The 20,574-nt window shown below is 38.4% G+C and overlaps 1 protein-coding gene across 1 annotated transcript in view; it reads left to right on the top strand.

Moving 5' to 3' along the window:
• The window catches only part of LOC123260324, a 20,313-nt gene extending 7,418 nt beyond the window's left edge, over nt 1-12,895 (top strand). The window contains exons 4-6 of the mRNA XM_044721348.1: nt 8,716-8,901; nt 12,416-12,529; nt 12,612-12,895. Of these exons, the coding sequence (XP_044577283.1) occupies nt 8,716-8,901; nt 12,416-12,529; nt 12,612-12,617 (306 nt within the window). The 3' untranslated portion in view covers nt 12,618-12,895. The remainder of the gene's footprint in view (nt 1-8,715; nt 8,902-12,415; nt 12,530-12,611) is intronic.
• Nucleotides 12,896-20,574: the final 7,679 nt, after the last annotated feature.

Raw genomic sequence — 20,574 nt, 5'->3', positions numbered from 1 at the left:
TTCAATCCTACTTTTCTTTGACAATCTGTCAAGCAAACTTTTCGTATTTCTGGCGGTGTTCACTCCAGCTTGATCTTCCATATATTACTCACATCGTCCATGTATACGAATAATAACTCCCTGTAAAGCCTGATAACACGCACTCCATGGGTACCCCTGGAATGTTGGTTGGAGCTCCTTTAAGAATCCCATTGCCATTCTTTTTATAATGATAGTGACCCATTGGAACCGAGAATGCTGTTTTATGTTTATCTTCTTCTGCCAATGGAATCTGATGAAATTCTGAGTCGAGATCGAAGACCGAAAAATACGTAGCGCCACCAAGTTGGTCAAGTATGTCTCGAATATCAGGTAGCGGGTATGAGTTCGGAATTGTTTTGTCATTTAATTTGCGAAAATCTATCACCAGCCTCCAATTTTTTGATCCGTCGGGTTTTGGTTTCTTGGGCACAATCCATACAGACGAACTATATGGTGAATCGGAAGGTTCGATTATATCGGCGTCCAGCATGCCTTGTATTTGTGATTTTAGTTCGTTTTTTAAATTATGAGGCTTTCGGTATTGTTTAACATTTATTGGGATATCGTCAGTCGTCCGTATTCTGTGTGGTGGTACTTTTGCTGCTTGAAGTTTCTACCAGGTAGTATGTATATGTCAGGCTCGTACCAAATATTTTGACGTACGATTTCTAATTCTTCCTCCCCAAGGGGTTCTGTTTGTATACTCTCAAGTATTTTGTCTGCTCGTTCTTGCCTCGTCTCCTCATTCGCACCTGCCTCGTCAACTCTATGTTTCGTTGCTTCGTTTAATTTCTCTTCAAATTTTCCAACACTCCAGGTACGGCACTGTAAATATGTGTTCCTCATCCGTTGTGTTGTAAGCATACATGCATGCTACCCCGTTGTTGACAGCCGCCACGACTGCATCTCCTAGATAAACGCCAGGTGCTATGTCGCATCGCGGAATGTACCCTCTTTTCAGCATTGATCACCTTGACATGTACCAGATGCGCGCATCTCCCTAAGTATTCTGATGATCTCTTCTTGGAATTTAAAGTTTTTATTGCCAAGAGTTAAATTTTTGTTTTGAAGTCGATCTTCACGTCTTGCTCTCCCAAAAGGTGTAACCCCAGGATTCCGTCTTCTTTTAGGTTGAATTCATCCCCTACGACATCGAAGATGGTTGTTCGGCCTTCGATTTCTAATTTCACCTGTCCTAAACTTATAACTGCTTCTGATGTGATTCCTTGGAGTCTCGTTCTCTTTGATCGGTCGATTTTTGCCTCTGTTCCCAGCGTGCTGTCCCTAATAAGGTTTATTTCTGCCCCAGTGTCTATTAAAAATGTTGCTTTTCCACCCTTAACTTCCTTCGCATTGAATTTTATTTTTGTATGTATTTTCCCATATAGTTTAATATTTTTCTCTCTTAGCTTACGTTCGCTGTTTTCCGAGGTTTTTGAGTCGGCCGTTTCAGCGGGGGATATTGCTGCCCCGGCCTTCTCTAGTTTAAGTGGCTTGTGTTATACATTTGTTCTTGTTGACCTTGGTTCTGTTGATACTGTCTTTGTTGTGGTCGTTGCTGCCACTGGTTCTGAGGTAGTCGTTGTCTTTGTTGCCAAGATTGTTGTTGATACTGCGGGCTCATTGATCCATCTCTTCGGTTGTCTACTGGTTGTTGCTGCCATTGATTTCTTCTGTTCTGATAATTGTTGCCTCTTCCTTGTCCCCTGTAGTTACCTTGATATCCTTGTCCCCTGTAGTTACCTTGATATCCTTGACCGGCTTGATTATTATTGACATAGTAATTGTTACCATACGACCTCCTGTTATCGAAATTACTGGCATTATCGTGGTTGTTGTTCTTGCACAGTTGTCCGGTTCCTCGAAGGTTGTGTGCTCCTCGCCGTACTTGCTGCCGTCTCCCATTTTGATCTGGACAATTACGTATAAAATGTCCTGGCTCTCCGCATCCATAACATTTTGGGCCACCTTGGTCAATATAAGCTGCATCGTTCGTAACGGTGAATACTAGTGGTTCCTCTCCGACTGATTCCCTGTTGGATTTCTTCGTTGACTCCTCGGCCTGCAATTCTTCCCCGTATGTTTCCAACCTGATTCTAGCGTGGTCTCTCTCTCTGCGGCGAACTCTGTCCTCTCTTAATTTATTCATTGCCTCCGTTTTTTCACCCTGGATCTCGGCTTCCAATGCCACTTTCAATGCATCTGTAAGGTTCCTAGGTTTCTGGGTGGAAACTGCAAATGATAGCTGCGGTGTGAGACCTACAATAAATGTTTCCAGGGCCGCTGCATTTAAATCATTATTTTGATATTGTTTTTGGTCCGCTGTAAGTGTACTCCTGTCGATTTTGTTAGCTGCCTGACTTCTCATACTTTCTAAACGTGCCCCGAATCTTGCTACGCTCTCATTCTCCTCCTGCAATAATTTTGTTAGTCGACTTAATATTGCGAAGAAGTCTTCGGTACGCCCAAAATTTTGTCGTAGTTTTTCTATGACTGCGTCGATTGTCCGAGCTGTCTTCATGACTGTCCTCATGCTGCCTACTGCAACGCCTAAAAGTCTAGACGCTAATTCAAAAATGAAGGTTTCTTCATCCCCATCCTTTAGCCTAGGGGTACAGTATTCAATGGCGTCGATAAATAGTTCGATATCACCTTCTCCTGAAAATACTGGGATGTGTCTCGTGAGTGATATGATGCGCTTCAACCGGGCTTCTTCTGTCTCCACCATGGTCGTCGCTGGTTCTCCTGATAATTCTTCTTCTGATTCGTCGTCTAGGACACCGTTTGTCGAACCGTTCTCTAATGTCCGTTCGTTTATTAGTGCGTCAAATGAAAGGTCGTCAAGAGCAATGTCGGAATTTTCAGAACTAGGGGTGGAGTTGTGTGATTCGTTATCGCGCCACCCGTCGAACCACGCCTGCCGATCCTCGTCACCGACTTCTTTTATATGATCAATTTTTGCGACTTACCTCAGTGCCAAGATGCTCAATTAAATTGTAATCTGCATTTACTGTTTCCCTGTGACTCTAAAATGATTGGTCGGCCTTCCTATTTCCTCGGAGCCCTGCTGATGACGCGTTCTTTTGTTGCTGGCTGTTAATTTATCCTCTGCGTGGCTTGTGTTCCTCTTCCTTGTAGTAGCTGCTTCTATTTCTTTATTTCTTCCTCTTCTGGAGACACTTGTTTGACCTCTCTCTCTCTCTTTTTCACTTTATTTTCTTGTTTCACTGAATTTCTTATTTCTTCGGGGACACTTATTTTAATTACTTTTCTTATTCCAGTTACCTTATTTCTTAATTGCACTTTACTTCAATTCTTCCTATTTCAATTAATTTCCTATTTCAATAACTTTCCTTATTATCTCACTTTTCTATGTAAATTATTTTTCTTTTTCTTGATTCCTTTTCTCTATTTCACTTATTTTCCTTATTTCAATTCACTTTTCCTATTTTCAATAATTCTTCTTTTTTCTGGATTACTTTTTCTATTTCACTTATTTTTCCTGTTTCAATTCACTTTTCCTATTTTCAATAATTCGTCTTTTTTCTGGATTACTTTTTCTATTTCATTTATTTTTCTTGTTTCAATTCACTTTTCCTATTTTCAATTATTCTTCTTTTTTTTCTGGATTACTTTTTCTATTTCACTTATTTTTCTTGTTTCAATTCACTTTTCCTATTTTCAATAATTCTTCTTTTTTTCAATTCACTTTTCAATTTCAATTATCTTCTTTATTTCAATTCACTTTTTCATTTTCAATTATCTTCTTTTTTCAATTCACTTTTTCATTTCAATTATCTTCTTTATTTCAATTCACTTTTTCATTTTCAATTATCTTCTTTTTTTCAATTCACTTTTCAATTTCTTCAATAATTCTTACTTTTATACCCGGGTATTTCCTAGAGTTCTCAGTTTTTCCGATTTCTGGGTACTCACCACTAAATTTTCCGCACAATTCACTTCACTCAATTCACTTAGCTGGGCGACAACCACGTTAGGCGCCAATTTTTCTGTAACGTGTGAGTCTACACCTGGTTATTTACCTGTCACGTAAACAGACCTCCGGACTAGCTCAGCGTCTCACTGAAAAATATTTAGATGTTGATAAGAGGGTGGGTCGCGCAGTGAATGAAGAATACTCGTGAATTACGGTACTAATTGTTTATCAAGAGAGAGAAATGGGACAGCAACGAGAATGAGAGTCTTAGGAGACAATTAATCACGATGCAAGACAACTCGGACTCGACATAGATTCGGACAGACTAAAACGACTGACTGATTACAAGAGGCCGCTCCTCCTGGAGGTCCCAGGTTTACGTAACCTCGGTCGCGGATGCCGCCAAACACCTGTATCACTGCGCGGAACTTGTATTATTCCGCGGTTGAACTCAGATTATTTCGCCCTGAGGAACTAGGTGGTTATTGTCAAGTTCCCTAGTCAGCAGAAGATGGTATCAAGGCGCCGAAAGCGGTTCCCTGTGCTAGAGTACCTGTTCGATCGGTTCCCATGAGAAAGCGTCTCCTCAGCAACACGTGCAAGCAGCAATTCTCGGTAACCAGAGTCAGGCTAGAAATACAACGGAAATTCGGTGTCTAATTCAGGTGGGCAAGTTGGCCCATCGATTTATAGAAAATATATATAGAATATCATAATATTGACGGGAGGGTAGGCCCACCCGTCACAGGGTACCTTTTTGTTTTTAAATTTTTATTTTTGAAAGAACTTTTCGAAAAAATTGAGTATAATCAATTCTTTAAAATAGTCGTTTTTTTTTTTTTTTTAACAAAATCGTTATTTTTTCAAAGTTGGTCACTTTTTTTTAAATTTTTTTCCTCAAAAAAAACTTCGATCAATTTGACAACTATTCCCGCATATCTCCGGTAGAGCAAATTTTTTTTTATTTAATTGAAAAAAAATCATTTTTTTATTTTAGAAAATTTCACAATTTTTTTTTCAATTAAATAAAAAAAATATTTAAAAAAATCGGCCCTGCCCGGGATGAGCGGGAATAGTTGTCAAATTGATTGAAGTTTTTTTTGAGAAAAAAGTGACCAACTTTGAAAAAATAACGATTTTACTAAAAAAAAACCGATTATTTTACAGAATTAATCATATTTATTTTTTTTTTGTTTATTTTTCCGAAAAGCTCATTCAAAATCAAAAATTAAAAAAAAAAAGGTACTCAGGTCGAATGAAAAAATTCTCAAAAATTTCTTTCAATGGGTAGAAAAGAATAGAAAAGTTTTAGCTAAATCTAAAGGGGTCGGGTTCAAAAGTAGTCGATTTGGCACGGAATACCTCATATATATAAATCCCATAGTGTATGACAGTTTAGAACATGAAATTTGTAATCAATGACGTATATTCAATAACTTGACCAAGAGAGTTTAATTTCTTAGTTAAAGATAAACTAGTTTGGAAAATCCAAAAGTACACAACGACTCATAAAGTTCATTTCATTGTTAAGAGATAACAATAGGTGCGAAAAATAACTAAAAAAATTCGGGTCATCTCTAAGCACTCTTTAATGCTTTGCACTAAGAGTCGTGCAAAGAATTATTATAAATAAAAGAAAAAAAAAATATATATATTTACGAGAAGAATTATTATTTTTGTATTTCAAAATACTACATTTGTGAATATAAATGGAAATAGAATTATTTAAAAAGATGATATTAATGTAGGTTATGAAAAATAAGTAATCACTAATATTACTAATGAGTTTCTACATTAATTAGAAAAGAGTTTTTTTTTTTTTTTTTTTATTTAAAAATTACACCAAAGTAATTTACCATAATAAATTTATTTATTATCATTAAAATCTAAAATGAGGACCCGTTCAAAAATATTAGATGAATATTACTCATATTCATTTTTTATATGAGAATAGTCATAGCTAACGATAACTTTGATAAATATTTAATGTTGAAGAATTATTCTAAATAATAAATTATCATCTTTCCTAAAAATAAACATACAAATTCATAACTAAACTGGATGATATTAATTTTTCGAGTATTAGTAATCCACAATAATTTATATAAGTTTTTAAATAAAAATTTAAAATCACAGAAAATTCAGTTAATGAGGTGTACTTTTCTCAAAAATACAGAGTGTGTGTACCGTAGCGATCCCGCGGAGCATTCTTTACAGTAATAAAACGAATTTGTAACCAATAACGAAAAATTTTTCTGATGTTAGATCTTATCAATAATTAACTTCTCTTTAAGAATTTTTTTCTAATTCTAACTGGTGCTTATAAATAATTAGAGAAATCTGAAAATTCGATGTAAGTTGAACCTAAAATCATTCGTTAACTTGAAAAAGTTTATATGTATCTAAAATTTAATTTTATTATTGCGCATCCATTTATTTGAAAGGAAACAATTAAAAAAGCGTTAGACACTAGAGGCTAGCTCTGAAACTTTTCGCTACTGTTGAGTTTTACGGATCTGTAAATCGATAGAGTGAAAAATAATCAACTTCTTTCAACCGAATAAAGAATTTCAATTGCTTTAAAGCTTATTTAGATAAATAATTTTTGAATATTTTTAACTTCCCGCTAAAAATCTCAGATTTTCAAAAATCAGGAAGTTATTGTTTTCACCCCGTTTTGCAAAAATCGAGTTTTCATCAGATCTCGACGTTTGAAGGTCACAGGAAGCTTCCCTGACTATCTCCGCGAGGTTGTCACTATGTCTGTATGTGTGTGTGTGTGTGTGTGTGTGTGTGTGTGTGTGTGTGTGTGTGTGTGTGTGTGTGTGTGTGTGTGTGTGTGTGTGTGTGTGTGTGTGTGTGTGTGTGTGTGTGTGTGTGTGTGTGTGTGTGTGTGTGTGTGTGTGTGTGTGTGTGTGTGTGTGTGTGTGTGTGTGTGTGTGTGTGTGTGTGTGTGTGTGTGTGTGTGTGTGTGTGTGTGTGTGTGTGTGTGTGTGTGTGTGTGTGTGTGTGTGTGTGTGTGTGTGTGTGTGTGTGTGTGTGTGTGTGTGTGTGTGTGTGTGTGTGTGTGTGTGTGTGTGTGTGTGTGTGTGTGTGTGTGTGTGTGTGTGTGTGTGTGTGTGTGTGTGTGTGTGTGTGTGTGTGTGTGTGTGTGTGTGTGTGTGTGTGTGTGTGTGTGTGTGTGTGTGTGTGTGTGTGTGTGTGTGTGTGTGTGTGTGTGTGTGTGTGTGTGTGTGTGTGTGTGTGTGTGTGTGTGTGTGTGTGTGTGTGTGTGTGTGTGTGTGTGTGTGTGTGTGTGTGTGTGTGTGTGTGTGTGTGTGTGTGTGTGTGTGTGTGTGTGTAAGTATGTGAATCACTTATAACTTTTGAACGGTTGAACCGATTTCATCGCGGTTGGTGCCATTCGAAAGGGCTTCGCCAAACTTAGATTTCCTGAGAATTTGAACTGATTCGGACCGATAGATTTTGAGAAATTTTAAAAAATCTCAAAAAAAATTAGAAAAAAATCATTTTTGAAAGTGGTTTTTTTGGAATATCTTTTAAACAGCTCGATCGATCAATTTCAAAAACTAATCAGCTCTTAACGTCAAAAAACCACGCCGATCGGCGCTAATCCGGTCAAAATCGGTTGATTCGTTCGAGAGATAGCGTGAACGAAATAAAACCGAAAAAAACCGAAAAAACTGTTTTTTTCACATAACTTCGTCATTTCTTCTCGGATCGTTTTTGATGATATAAAAAAATTTCAGAGGTTAAAAAACCGCGTCGATTGCCGCCAAAAACGTGGAAATCGGTTGATTAGTTCGAGAGATATCCTCGACGAAATATTTGGAAATAAGGATTTTTTCAACATAACTTCGACATTTTTTGGAATAACTTTTAAACAGCTCTACCGATCGATTCCAAAAACAAATCAGCTCTTAACATCATAAAACCACGTCGATTTCCACCAAGCTGGTCAAAATCGGTTGATTCGTTCGAGAGATATCGTGAACGAAAGAAAACCGAAAAAAGTGTTTTTTCAGAGTTACTCCGAAATTTCTAGTTTGACCAATTGAAACTTACAAATTATTTATAAGGCTTAAAAAACTACGTAGAATGCCGCCAACCGCGTAAAAATCGGTTCATTCATTCAAAAGTTATTGCGGTATGAACATTCAAAAAATAGTGTTCCATGAAACTTCTATCAGACTTTTGAGCTCAAAGAGCTCAAAAGCATAGAAAAGGTATCTTTTTGAGCTCGAAGAGCTTAAAACAACACACAGATTGTACTTTTGAGCTCGAAGAGCTCAAAAAAGCGGCCAGGTATTAACGGAATTAGCGGGAAGTTGCAGGGATGGCCTTTAGGGTCAACCGTTTTCCTAATTTTTTTTTTTATTTTTAAAATGCAATATCTTTTTAACGCATCGTTGGATTTTAATCTGATTTGCGGCAATCCATGCGGTTTTTCATGTATGAAGAAACAATTTATTACTACATAATTTGCACATTTTTATGTAAATAAATTTTTTAGAAATAATTATCTTGGAAATTACAGAGAACTGTTAAAAATAAATTGGCAAAATTGACCAAAAGTTATTATCGTTAGAAAATTTCCTAAAATTATTCGAGAAATATGTACCAAACTTTTGAGCTCGATGTTTATACAAAAATTATTTCTTTGAGTTCGGAATAGCTTAGAGAGTCGATAGTTTCACTAACTTTTTTACAGTTAATAAATGTATTCAGTTGATAATTTATTATTTAATTACTTTTAGGAAAATGTATCCGATAATGAGACCACGAATGATGAAGAAGATGTTATCGGAGATTTCCATAGTGATCGTAAGGTTATAGGGGCCGAGAAGACAAACAATCGAAAATCGTCACGTGCCGAAATGATTAAAAAACTGCCAAATTCAGTTAATTCAACAAAATTTAATGTTAAACCCGGAACCAGTAAGGTATTTATTTTTCTTAATCTTGACAATTTATATGATTACTAAATCTTAAATAAAAAAATTTCTTGTTAATTTTCAATTGAAAGATTTAAATTTCAACATAAACTTTTTCCAATTTCGATTGCATTTAAGATTAATTTGTAAAGACAATAACAAAATAAATTAATACTGCTCACCTTCGTTTTTATCCTAGAATTTTATATAAACAACAATCGTGTTTAGCCGAACTGAGTACTGAGTGAACTTAGTAAGAATGTGTATAGTCTAAGCATTTTTTGTTTTAGTTATTTTTAATGAGTTTACTCAGTACTTACCTTGACTGAATAGTCCCAATAATTCTATCGAGTTTCATAAAAAGAGGCAACACTCGTTAATTATCTCAGGTATACCCACTTAATGATAAACCGTGTCAAATTACACTCAATTAATAAAACATAAATATAATTGATGAACTAAAACTATTTTTAATAATTAACGACTATTTAGGTATAATAAAGTGAAATTATCCATCCTTTAGTGGGGCTGCTTGCTTTTTGAACGTCTTCGACTTGGATTTGGTGTATTCTTTGGATTTGCTACCAAAATCTCCTTTGAAGAACGTACCTCTTCTAAAAGCACCTCTACCTCTACCTCTACCACGACCACGACCACGTCTGTAGTCAGACCTGCCTGAATTTTGACTGTCCTCATTTTTTGGACAAGAATTTGTATTGTGATCAGTGATCACTTTACAAATATAACAGTACCATTCACTAGTTGCTGCTAAAGGACACTGTTTGACGTAGTGACCCGTATTATTGCATCTATAACAGTTGTCATGGTGTGATTTAAACCGTTTTGCTTGGTTTACACACGCGTCTTGTTCTTGAGAAGTTTCTGACTTCTTCTCAGCTTCCAGCTGCAGCAAATGAGACCTCAACTCAACCAGAGTCATTGATCTGCCTTTAAATTGCCTATGCAATAAATCAGCAGTTCGGGCTTCTGGAATTACTTTACTGACAGCTTGGTAAAAAGCTGACCGTTTCTCTTCATCTGTCAGAGGTACTGCGTTATCACAGATCTCGTATTCAACGATGGTGTTGTCGAATTTATTCCAGAACTCATCAATACTCTCTTTTGGTTTCAGTCTCATGCCGTACAGCTTCGTTCTTACAGAAGTGTGAGTGACATTCTTTTCGACCCTCTTAGCTTCTTTTAGACTTGATATTACCACAATATGGTCTGTTATAGTGAGAACCCTCTTATAGTATTTATCATCTAAATAGCTAGTAATGATTTCTCTTACTGCTTGTTTTCTTTTTGTAATTGTTTATACATCTAAATTATCAGTACTAATGACCGTTGGGTCAATAATATCTAATAGATCTTTTGATGATAATTCAGATTTAAGTTTATCCATCCAAATGTTGATGTCACTATCTGAATTAAGAGTATACTTTCTTGGTACCTGATAATTTTGAGATTTTTTTGTTTGACTCTAATGTACTTTTTAAAGCAGTAATCGAAGCATTAAGAGCCTTAGTTACTTCTATGTTAATATCTTGCGGGCTGGATTGAGCATCTATTCCAGCCCCCGTATGAGTTGAACTTTCGTCTAGAAAAGTGATCGAGTTAAGTAAATTACCTCGAGTACCTTGCATTCGAAGCCGTTCTGCAGCCAATAAATTTTCAGATGTGTTCGGTGAACAAGGCCCAGTAGCGATTAACTCGCTCCTGGGGGACTCCCAAATTCAAGAGACGCACCTGTCCACCGCTAGTTCCCGCAAAAATCGAACCGCCAATAGAAAATCAGCCTCTCGATCACGTCATGAATCGACCGCTTTATTGGCTGATCGCTCCCACTAGACATGCGCAATAGCCTTCTTCCCCAACTCAACGAGGAAGAAGACGGACTATTGTTATTATCTTTCGCTTCTACGCTTTCGCTGCATCAAGTCGCCATTAGTATTTCTTTACTTTCGCTTTTTGTTAATAAACCGCATTTCGCTTATTTTATAATTTAAATTGCTTAAATTAACCGCTAATAATTCGCTTTAATTTGTTATAGGTAAATTGTGTTATCAGTGCATTTATTTCACCGCTTTTTCAGTGCCGGCAAAGTGTTCAACCACGTGTCAACCGGCTTCGCTTTTGCAAACCACGCAGTAATTAACAAATCCGCTTTTATCTTAACAATCCGCTATTAAAAATATTAAATATTGAGTGTAATTAATGTAAATAAATTACTAGTGTTATTTTTGATAATAATTTACGCGTTTTAATTGAGATATCCAACCCTAAACCTGATCCCCGCTTTTCCGCTCTTTCTGTAATTATTCAAGATGTCTTATTAATTAGGCTCATCAAGGTTTTCATTGCCTCAAAACCTTTGTTTTGAAGCTCGATGTTTTCGCGCTGTTTACAAAGGAACTGTAGTAGTTCTTGTTGGACAGTCTGTTCAGTGGTAGGGGTACTACCACTGCTGCCACTCGATTGAGTTGTTGTCAAAATCGGTGGATTTTCAAAGGTGCTTGACAGAGTTGTTGGTGTACTCGTCTGAAAAGCAGCAATTGACTGAGTCTTTGGTGTACTCGTCTGACTTGCAGTAATTTTTGACTGCGTTGTAATTGAAGGAGTAGTTGTCGACATTACTGGGCTTTCAGGTACTCCAGGCCCTTTACAAATAAAATAATTTTATTTTTAGTTGGGATTTTATTTTACGATTAATTAAATAAACGTAACTTCTAATCATCTATAAAACTTCTAAACATCTACAGAACTTCTAAACATCTATAGAACTTCTAAACATCTATAGAACTTTTAAACATCTATAGAACTTTTAAACATCTATAAAACTTCTAAACATCTATAGAACTTCTAAAGTATCATCTATTGATAACTTCTAAAAATTTGGATCCACTTCTAAAATAAATTTAAAAATTACAACAAAATTACCTTTTTTTAAATTTTTGTCTGACGTCTCAGATGGAGTATCTTCAGTCTCATTATTATCGAGCATATGTTTATCGTTCTGCTCATTCATTGTTTCTTTGTTCATATCTTCTAGATATCAGTAAACTTCTAATTATGAACAATCAGTTTATTTGATTTTCTTCAAATTTTAAAAAGCTTAAGCCTTTTAAAAAAAAACTCTTTATGCACAATTCGTTGCACTACACAAAGCCAATCCTTTTTCTAATCCCTTTCGAGATAAGAAAACACGTCCTATACGTGATGGGTCCTTAACCTGAAGGACTTTTATAATAATTTGTGGAAAATAGGAAAGATGGCTATTCTAGTAATAATATAACGCTTTGATTATATATACGTCTATATGTAGTTGCAGCTTTATTATGTCTTGTACACAGAACTTCTAGATGTATGTGTGATCGGTACAGAGCTATAGTCAAGAGTAAGTATGTCACAATGTAAGAGACTACTCTAGAGGCCCAGTAATTACTTTAAACGTCTAACAGATGGTGCCTCATGTATGAGCAAAGTAAACTATTTCTGACAATTAAAAATTTATTCATTTCAGATCACCTTCCTCCACTCTCTCTCCCTGTATATAAGCTCAGCTCTGGTTCCGGTTCCGGGAACCGCGATTAAAAATTCCGGTGGCGCCCTTTTATTAATTAATTTAGATTCATTAGTTAGTTTTATTATTTCATTTAATTAATTTAAGGCGCTAATTGAGTGGAATAAACACCCGTTACAATTTCTTATCTTTCTAGCAATGAACAATCAAAATAATCACTCGAAAGGGGCGGCCGACTCTGGACATGGTGCTCGTCATTATTCTGAGAAACACAAGAATATTTCTCTATACGGTCAACGCTTGGCTGGTAATAATTCATGTCAAAACACTTCAAACTCCGAACAAAATAATGAAAAAAAATAACTTTTTTTTTCTATGAGGATGATGATATCATTTTGTATCCAATATATTCAAACAAGATTATCTCATTTCTTTGTTAGTTACGAATTTGCTAATAAATAAAGCAAGATATATTAGAAATGTAAAATTTTGATTAGTTTGTGCTTTATTTTACACCCTAGTTAGTGGTCGTTTATGATTTTCGAAATTATTACTAACGTCTTTTTTTAATATTTTATAAACTCTGATTATAATTAACATCTTAATCATTTTTATTAATTATCTTATTCTTTAGGGTCATTATAGGTGTTATAAGATAAAAATATCATACTTATGAAGAATTTTTCAACTAATTTAACTCTTCATTCTTTTAAAAATTTGTTTAATAAATCTGGAGAAACCACTTCAAAAGATTTGATAAGTTTCGAAAGACTAAGCTCATTGGAACAAACTTGATGGTGTTCAAAAGTTAGTTTGGGCACTTCCGGCCAAATTTTGAATTTTCACCGGAAACGCCCAAACTAAGCTCCTGTTAAAAAATTCTATGAAAATCAAATATATCGTCTCCCCCCTAAAATATCTCAGGAAATGCCCAAACACAGCCCTTGTCAAAAGTGGAACTCAAAATTCCAATTTTAAAAGGTTCTCCACGGAAGTTAAATTTTGGCACACCCTAATATATATATATACACATATGAATTTTTTAACCAATGGTGTTTTTGGAACTTATTTGACTAATTATGACATATGATAGCAAAATCAGGTGAAAATCCCACCATGAGGACTAATGCAATAGTTAGATTTCGAACAAAATCCACCTAAATATCATGATTTATCAATATAATTTTTTAATTCGTCACCTAATCGAATTTCTATTAGATGGTTTTATTAAAGCTCTCTTGACTATGCTGTATACTGCCTATCACATAAAAATCGATTGATTTGTATGAAAGTTACTGCCGTTCAAATATATTTAAATAAGTCTTTCATTAAATATAAACTTTACTTCTGAGTTCGAAGAGTTCAAAGTATAGTTTTCTTTTGGATATTTAAGCATTCAAAATATCTGTAAAACTACGTTTTAAGGTCAAAAAAGTTATCATTTTTGTAATTTAAAGGTTTTTGCATTTAAAATTAGCAGAAAGTTGCTGGGATAGCGTGTAGGGTCAACCGTTTTACTAAATTGTTATTCTTATAATTACAAGGATAAAAAACCTTTTATAAATGTTAAAATTCGCCCCCATAATAATATAATTTTCACAGGAAAGTGGACAACTTAGGTTATAATAATGAAGATGACAGAATTATTATTTACTTAAGCGAGGTTTTGATAATTTTCTTGCGAAAATCAACAAAATTTTTTTATATTCTACATCATTCAAATAATAGTGAAATTCTCAATTTTATTTTATTTCTTAAACATATTTAATATCTATACGCAATAATATTATTAAAATTAAAGATATTCAATAAGGTATAATGATTTCTTGATAAAAATCGATTTTGACATAATGTTTTATTAAATATTTTTTATTTTGATTAAATTTTTATTAAAAATTTTTTTGATTGAAAATATCAAATTGACTCAAAAAATTGTGAATTATAGAATATTCGAGTAAAAATAAAAAAAAAATTAAGAAAACGGTTGACCCTGAAGGCTATCTCTGCAACTTCCCGCTACTTTCGTAATTAAGCGCTCAAAATTGCAATTGTCACGTTTTTGAGTTTTTCGAGCTCAAAAATATAATTTTTGTGTAGTTTTGAGCTCTCCGAGCTCAAAAGTGTGATAGAAGTTTAATAAAACACTATTTTTTGAATTTTCAAACCGCAATAATTTTTGAATAAATGTACCGATTTTCACGGGGTAGGCGGCATTCTACGCAGTTTTTTAAATTCTATAATATATTTTCGAACGAAAATTGATCAGACTAGAGATTTTGGTGTAATTCGAAAAAAACACTTTTTTTCGATTTCTTCTGTCAACGATAACTCACAAACGAATCAGCCGATTTTGACCGACTTGGTGGCGATTGACGTTGATTTTCGATGTTAAGGGCTGATTAGTTTTTAGAATTGATCAGTCAAGCCGTTTGAAAGGTAATAAAAAAAACGACATTTAAAAAATTTTTTTTCGCAATTTTTTTAAGATTTCTCAAAATCTATATGTCGGTCCGAATCAGTCCAACTTGTATCCAAAATCCAAGTTTAGTCGAACCCTTTCGAATGGCACCAACCGCGATCAAATCGGCCAAGCCGTTCAAAAGTTATGAGAGGTATACATACATACATACATACATACATACACATACACACTCGGGGCAGAAGAGATACTGCTACCGGGCGCGTCTCCCCGAGCGGATGGGAGAACGCTCGCTGTCCTTGGATGACACTTAATCTCTTAGTTAATGAGGTACAGCGGGTAGGAGCCAAGCAAAATAACGAAACAAAATAAGCTCCCGTGGACAAAACTCCCCTTTAATGGGTTGGTCACACTAACTGACCTAGCAAGACGATTGGTTCCTGCTGTAACTCACTGGGAGTGTCCGGAACCTGTATCGTAGTTTCCGACGATGCAGGCCACGGCTGATGTGAGCTTGCTCTGCCGAGGTGAAAGTTGCAGCAGTGGATCAGGAGCCAGCCACTTCGGGCCTTGATCAGGAAGTACGCAGTGAGTGTTAGAGATCGGAATCTTCACCGCTCCGAGCGAGTCTAGTCCGTCCGTGTATTCCGGGACTGGCTAAGTGTCGGCTAGGCCTCAGGGAACTGGGGTAGGAGTACAATCTCCGAGGGTACACCCGTTCCTAGTTATGGCAACCCGCTCCACTCCGTACGATGCGCTGGTAAACCAAAAAGTATGAGTACGTTACAGGAAACAAACATGAATAGAAACGGGCTTCATGCTCAACAAGCAGCGATTAAAGCAAGCGCTGACATGAAGAGAACGCAAGCGTTGGAGCGCCTTGAGAAGCTGACCATTGAGCTGCAAGAGTTTGTCCAAACTAAGGTCAATATCCACAAGGAGATAAAGACCAAGACAACCGGTGTAGTCAATGCTCTTGGAAGATTCAAGAAACTGGACGAAGAATGGCGCTCATCATTACACCGCACCCCTTGTGCTACATCGGAGAGAAACAGTCAAGTGGTTGTTGAAGAAGCGATGGACACTGGAGCCGAAGGTGACGGAGAATCAGTCGCTGAAGAAAAAAGTGAAACTATCACAACGGCAGAGACTGAATCCTTTGACCAAGACGGCCGCATCCTGAGGAAGTTGAAAAGAAAAATTCGTTCTCCCAAGGCGGAGCTTTTCATACTCCCAAGAAGCTGAAAGACGTTGGACCTGGTCATCCCATCAAGAAGCAGGAAGTGGTTAAGGATCTTCCACAAAACTCTTGTGAACAGAACAAGAAGCCAGGCTGGGAAAAGGTGCAGTCCAGAAAGGACAAGAAGAAGGAGCGCAAGAAACTGCTCCCAGAAAAACCTCTGGTGCCTCCACCGAAGCCAAACCAGAAGCCAAGAAGAACAGCAACGAGACCGGAGGCACTTATTATCCGTCCAGCGAACAAAGATAAGTATTCTGAAATACTTACACGGATCAAGGCGGACGTTCGCCCAGATCAGGTCCGCAACACAGTCGAGAAGATACGCAGGACCGCGACAGGGAACATTCTCATCACGCTGTCGAAAGGCAGTAGTGATAGAGGTAAAGACCTGCAGAAGACTATCGCGGGAATACTTAAGGAGGACGCAAATGTCATTAGTACAGGACCTGAAGAAGACCTGGAAATTCGCGATATTGACGATACTACAACTAAAGATGACATTCTAACAGCTTTACAAGAGGCAGCTGGAAACGATTGTGGTATAACAGTAGAGGCCATTAAAATTCGTAAGGTCTTACGTAGCAGAACACAAATTGCGTCGGTGACTCTGGCAGCAACGGTAGCGCAGAAAGTGGTAGGAGAACACGGTAAGATTAGGATCGGCTGGACCAATTGTCGTATTAGAACAGTACTAAGACCAGTCCGATGTTATAAATGCTGGCATTTTGGACACCGTGCGGTTCAGTGCACAAGTAAAGTCGACCGCTTCAAACTTTGCATTAAATGTGGAGAAGAGGGACACAAAATCGCCGAATGTAATAAGCCTGCTAAATGCGCACTGTGTGCGGATCAATTCGGTACAGAGAATAACGCCCATCATGCCGGCACAAGCAGATGCCCAGTATACCAAGAGGCACTCAAGAAGATAACTGATAAACGAAAATGAGAATACTGCAGCTAAACATCAATCACTGTGAAGCGGCACATGATTTGCTCATGCAGACAGTACGTGAACAGAAGCTTGACCTTGTGCTTATATCGGAACCGTATAAACACCTCGGCGGCCAACCATGGGAAACTGACTGCACCAAAAAAGCTGTCATATGGTCCTGCCGCAAGCTCCCCTTCCAGAGTGTCGTTAACAATGGCAGCGCTGGCTTTGTAGCAGCATCGGTAGATGGCATCCGCTTTTACAGCTGCTACACACCACCTAGCCTCACTATTGTTGAATTCATGGACTTTCTGGATCGACTGACGGAGGACGCGAAGCAGTACTACCCAGTGGCAATAGCTGGAGACTTCAACGCCTGGGCAGTGGAATGGGGCAGCAAACACACCAACGCTCGAGGTAAAGAACTACTGGAAGCTTTTTCTACGTTAGATGTAGTATTGTTAAACAGCGGCGATGCGCCGACGTACACTAAAGGAGACGCAAGTTCTATTGTGGATCTTACTTTTGTCAGCAGCAGCCTCATCAGAGGAAACTACGACTGGAAGGTGATGGAGATCTACACGGCCAGCGATCACAATGCGATTCTCTGGGAAGTATCAAAGGACCAGAATCCTAGAAGACCGGCTAAGAAACCGGTGGGTGGAGACTTCGTTGGGTGGAAGGTGAAATCCTTTGACCCAGGTGCTCTAGTAGCTGCCCTAAATAGTGAACCGCTTACTACTGGATCTGCAGAAGAAATGACCAAGGACTTGATGAAGAGAGTGACCCAGGCTTGCGACACCTGCATGCCTCGTAAACGGGGCATGAACCAAAGACCTTCGGTGCACTGGTGGAACGAACACATCAGCTTCCTACGGAAAGAGTGTCTCAAGAAAAGAAGAATATCTCAGCGTGGTTATCAGCGGCCTGACTCAGCGGAACTAGTCGCAGAATACAAGAAAGCTCGTCGAGACTTAAACAAAGCCATCAAGGATAGCAAGAAGAACTGCTGGAAAGAGCTAATCAACGAGGTGGACAAAGACTTGTGGGGCAGACCTTACAAGGTAGTCATGGCAAACTTGAAATACCAGCCAATGCCGTCTCCTACGTGTCCTCAACTCCTGCAGAAGATCGTGACTGCACTGTTTCCACGACAGCGCGTTTTCAACTACCTGTTGACACAAGACGAACTGAATGATATCCCACCTGTGACGAAAGAAGAACTGATGGAAGCTTGTAACCGCGTCGGGAATAATAAAGCGCCGGGATTGGACGGAATCCCTAATATTGCCTTGAAAACATCTATTAAAGCAGCGCCAGCGTTATTCCTCGATGTCTACAACATCTGCTTGAAGGAAGGGATTTTTCCTCGGAAGTGGAAACAACAACGGCTGGTACTACTTCCTAAAGGAAAAACGCCACCGGAAGAACCGTCATCTTATCGTCCACTCTGCATGTTGGATACAGCCGGTAAGATACTCGAACGTATAATCCACCAAAGGATAGAAGCAGTTGTCGATCCACTATTAGCAGACAATCAGTACGGATTTCGAAAAGGACGATCAACCCTGGACGCAATCAACCTGGTTGTCGGTATAGCCAAAGACGCAATCGCCGGTACCAGATGGAAGGGTGGAACGAAGAAATATTGTCTGGTGGCAACCCTAGACATCAAAAATGCCTTCAACTCCGCCAACTGGGATCGCATCATGCAAGCTCTTCAAGAGATGAACGTACCAGGATATCTACGAAGGATAGTCACTAGCTACTTCACGAATAGAGTCCTTAGATATGACACGAAGAATGGTCCAAAGGAGTATGATGTTACTGGAGGCGTCCCGCAGGGTTCTGTTCTCGGTCCACTTCTCTGGAATATCATGTACAACGGATTGCTGAGACTGAAACTACCAAGAAATGTCAAACTGGTAGCGTACGCGGACGACGTAGCCGTAGTAATCGTCGCCAAGCATATTGATGAGATAAATCATATGTTCACGATCACCTTTGAGCGAATTAACCAGTGGATGGACACAGTAAACCTACAACTGGCTAAACAGAAGACCGAGGCTGTACTTATCACTAGCAGAAAAGTGGAAACGATCAATTTAAACGTCGGAGACCAAGAAATCACATCCCAACCATTCATTCGATATCTGGGAGTGATGCTCGATTCCCGACTTAACTTCAAACAACAAGTTGAACACGTGACCGCCAAAGCATCAGCAGTAGTGGCTAACCTAGTACGATTGATGCCCAACATCGGTGGCCCGAAGCAGACAAGGAGGTTATTGCTATCATCAGTAGTTACATCGGTCCTCACGTATGGGATATCCATTTGGTCCGACGCACTTGAGACCCAAGAATCATGGAGGAAAGCATGTCCGGTTTACCGACTGAGCGCGCTAAGAGTAGCCAGCGCCTTCCGAACAATATCAGAGGAAGCAGTGTGCGTCATTTCTGGAACTCTGCCGCTTAGAGTCTTAGCTAAAGAAAGACGGGCCCTTTACCATCGAAAGAGGTCAACTACACTGAGCGCTGAAGAACTAAGAACAGAAGAACGGCAGCACAGCATCTCGCGATGGCAACTTGAGTGGGACGCCGCAGCAAAAGGAAGATGGACACACCGCCTCATACCAAAGATCGACGTTTGGCTGAGCCGAAACCATGGTGAAGTCAACTATTACCTAACGCAGATGTTGTCAGGACATGGGTGCTTTCGAGAGTATCTGCACCGCTTTAAGCACGACGATTCTCCGGAGTGCCCGTCTTGTCCAGGGGTTATTGAGGACGCAAGGCACGTTTTCTTTGTGTGTCCACGTTTCGATCCTCAGCGTGAGGAGTTAGAGAGGATCCTGAACTGGAGAATCCAACCAGAGACAATAGTAGATGCAATGTTGTCGAATCAAACTGCTTGGAACGCTACAAGCACTTTTGCCACAGAAGTGCTTACAGAGCTGCGTTCCATTGAAAGAAAAAGAGCAAATGACAGAAACTAGAAGGAAGGAAAAATAACACCTTAGCCACCAGAAGGAATAGCGGTAGCTGGATCCTCCCCTCACGAAGTAATGCCTGACGGCGGTTTCCATGAGGGATTAGAGGAAAGAAGAAAAGGGGTTTAGGGTTTAGTGGGTAGGGGCGTTAGGGTCGAGTTTTAGTATGACACTGCGTCGAGTCGCCACATATCCAGGCCAAACAACTATGCCTGGAATCCGTAAGAAGGATTCCCCCCCCTAAGATAAAAAAAAAAAAAAAAAAAAAAAACATACACATACACACACACACACACACACACACACTCACACACACACACACACACACACACACACACACACCCTCATACAAGGGAGACTTCGCAACGACATAGACCGTGTATATGGCATACCACAGTTTCCGAAGCGGCTGTATTGGTCATTGCAGGAGCCGCGCCCATCGACCTATTAGCGTTCGAAAGAGCAAAACTCTATGACGCTAAAGACAGTGATGATAACATGAAGGACGCAAGAACGAGGATAAAGGCGGAAACGCAGCAAGAGTGGCAGGACCGATGGACATCGGGAGAGACGGGCAGA

Source organism: Cotesia glomerata, linkage group LG3 (genome assembly GCF_020080835.1).
Source record: "Cotesia glomerata isolate CgM1 linkage group LG3, MPM_Cglom_v2.3, whole genome shotgun sequence".
NCBI lineage: Eukaryota > Metazoa > Arthropoda > Insecta > Hymenoptera > Braconidae > Cotesia > Cotesia glomerata.
This window is presented reverse-complemented; position numbering and strand designations above follow the sequence as displayed.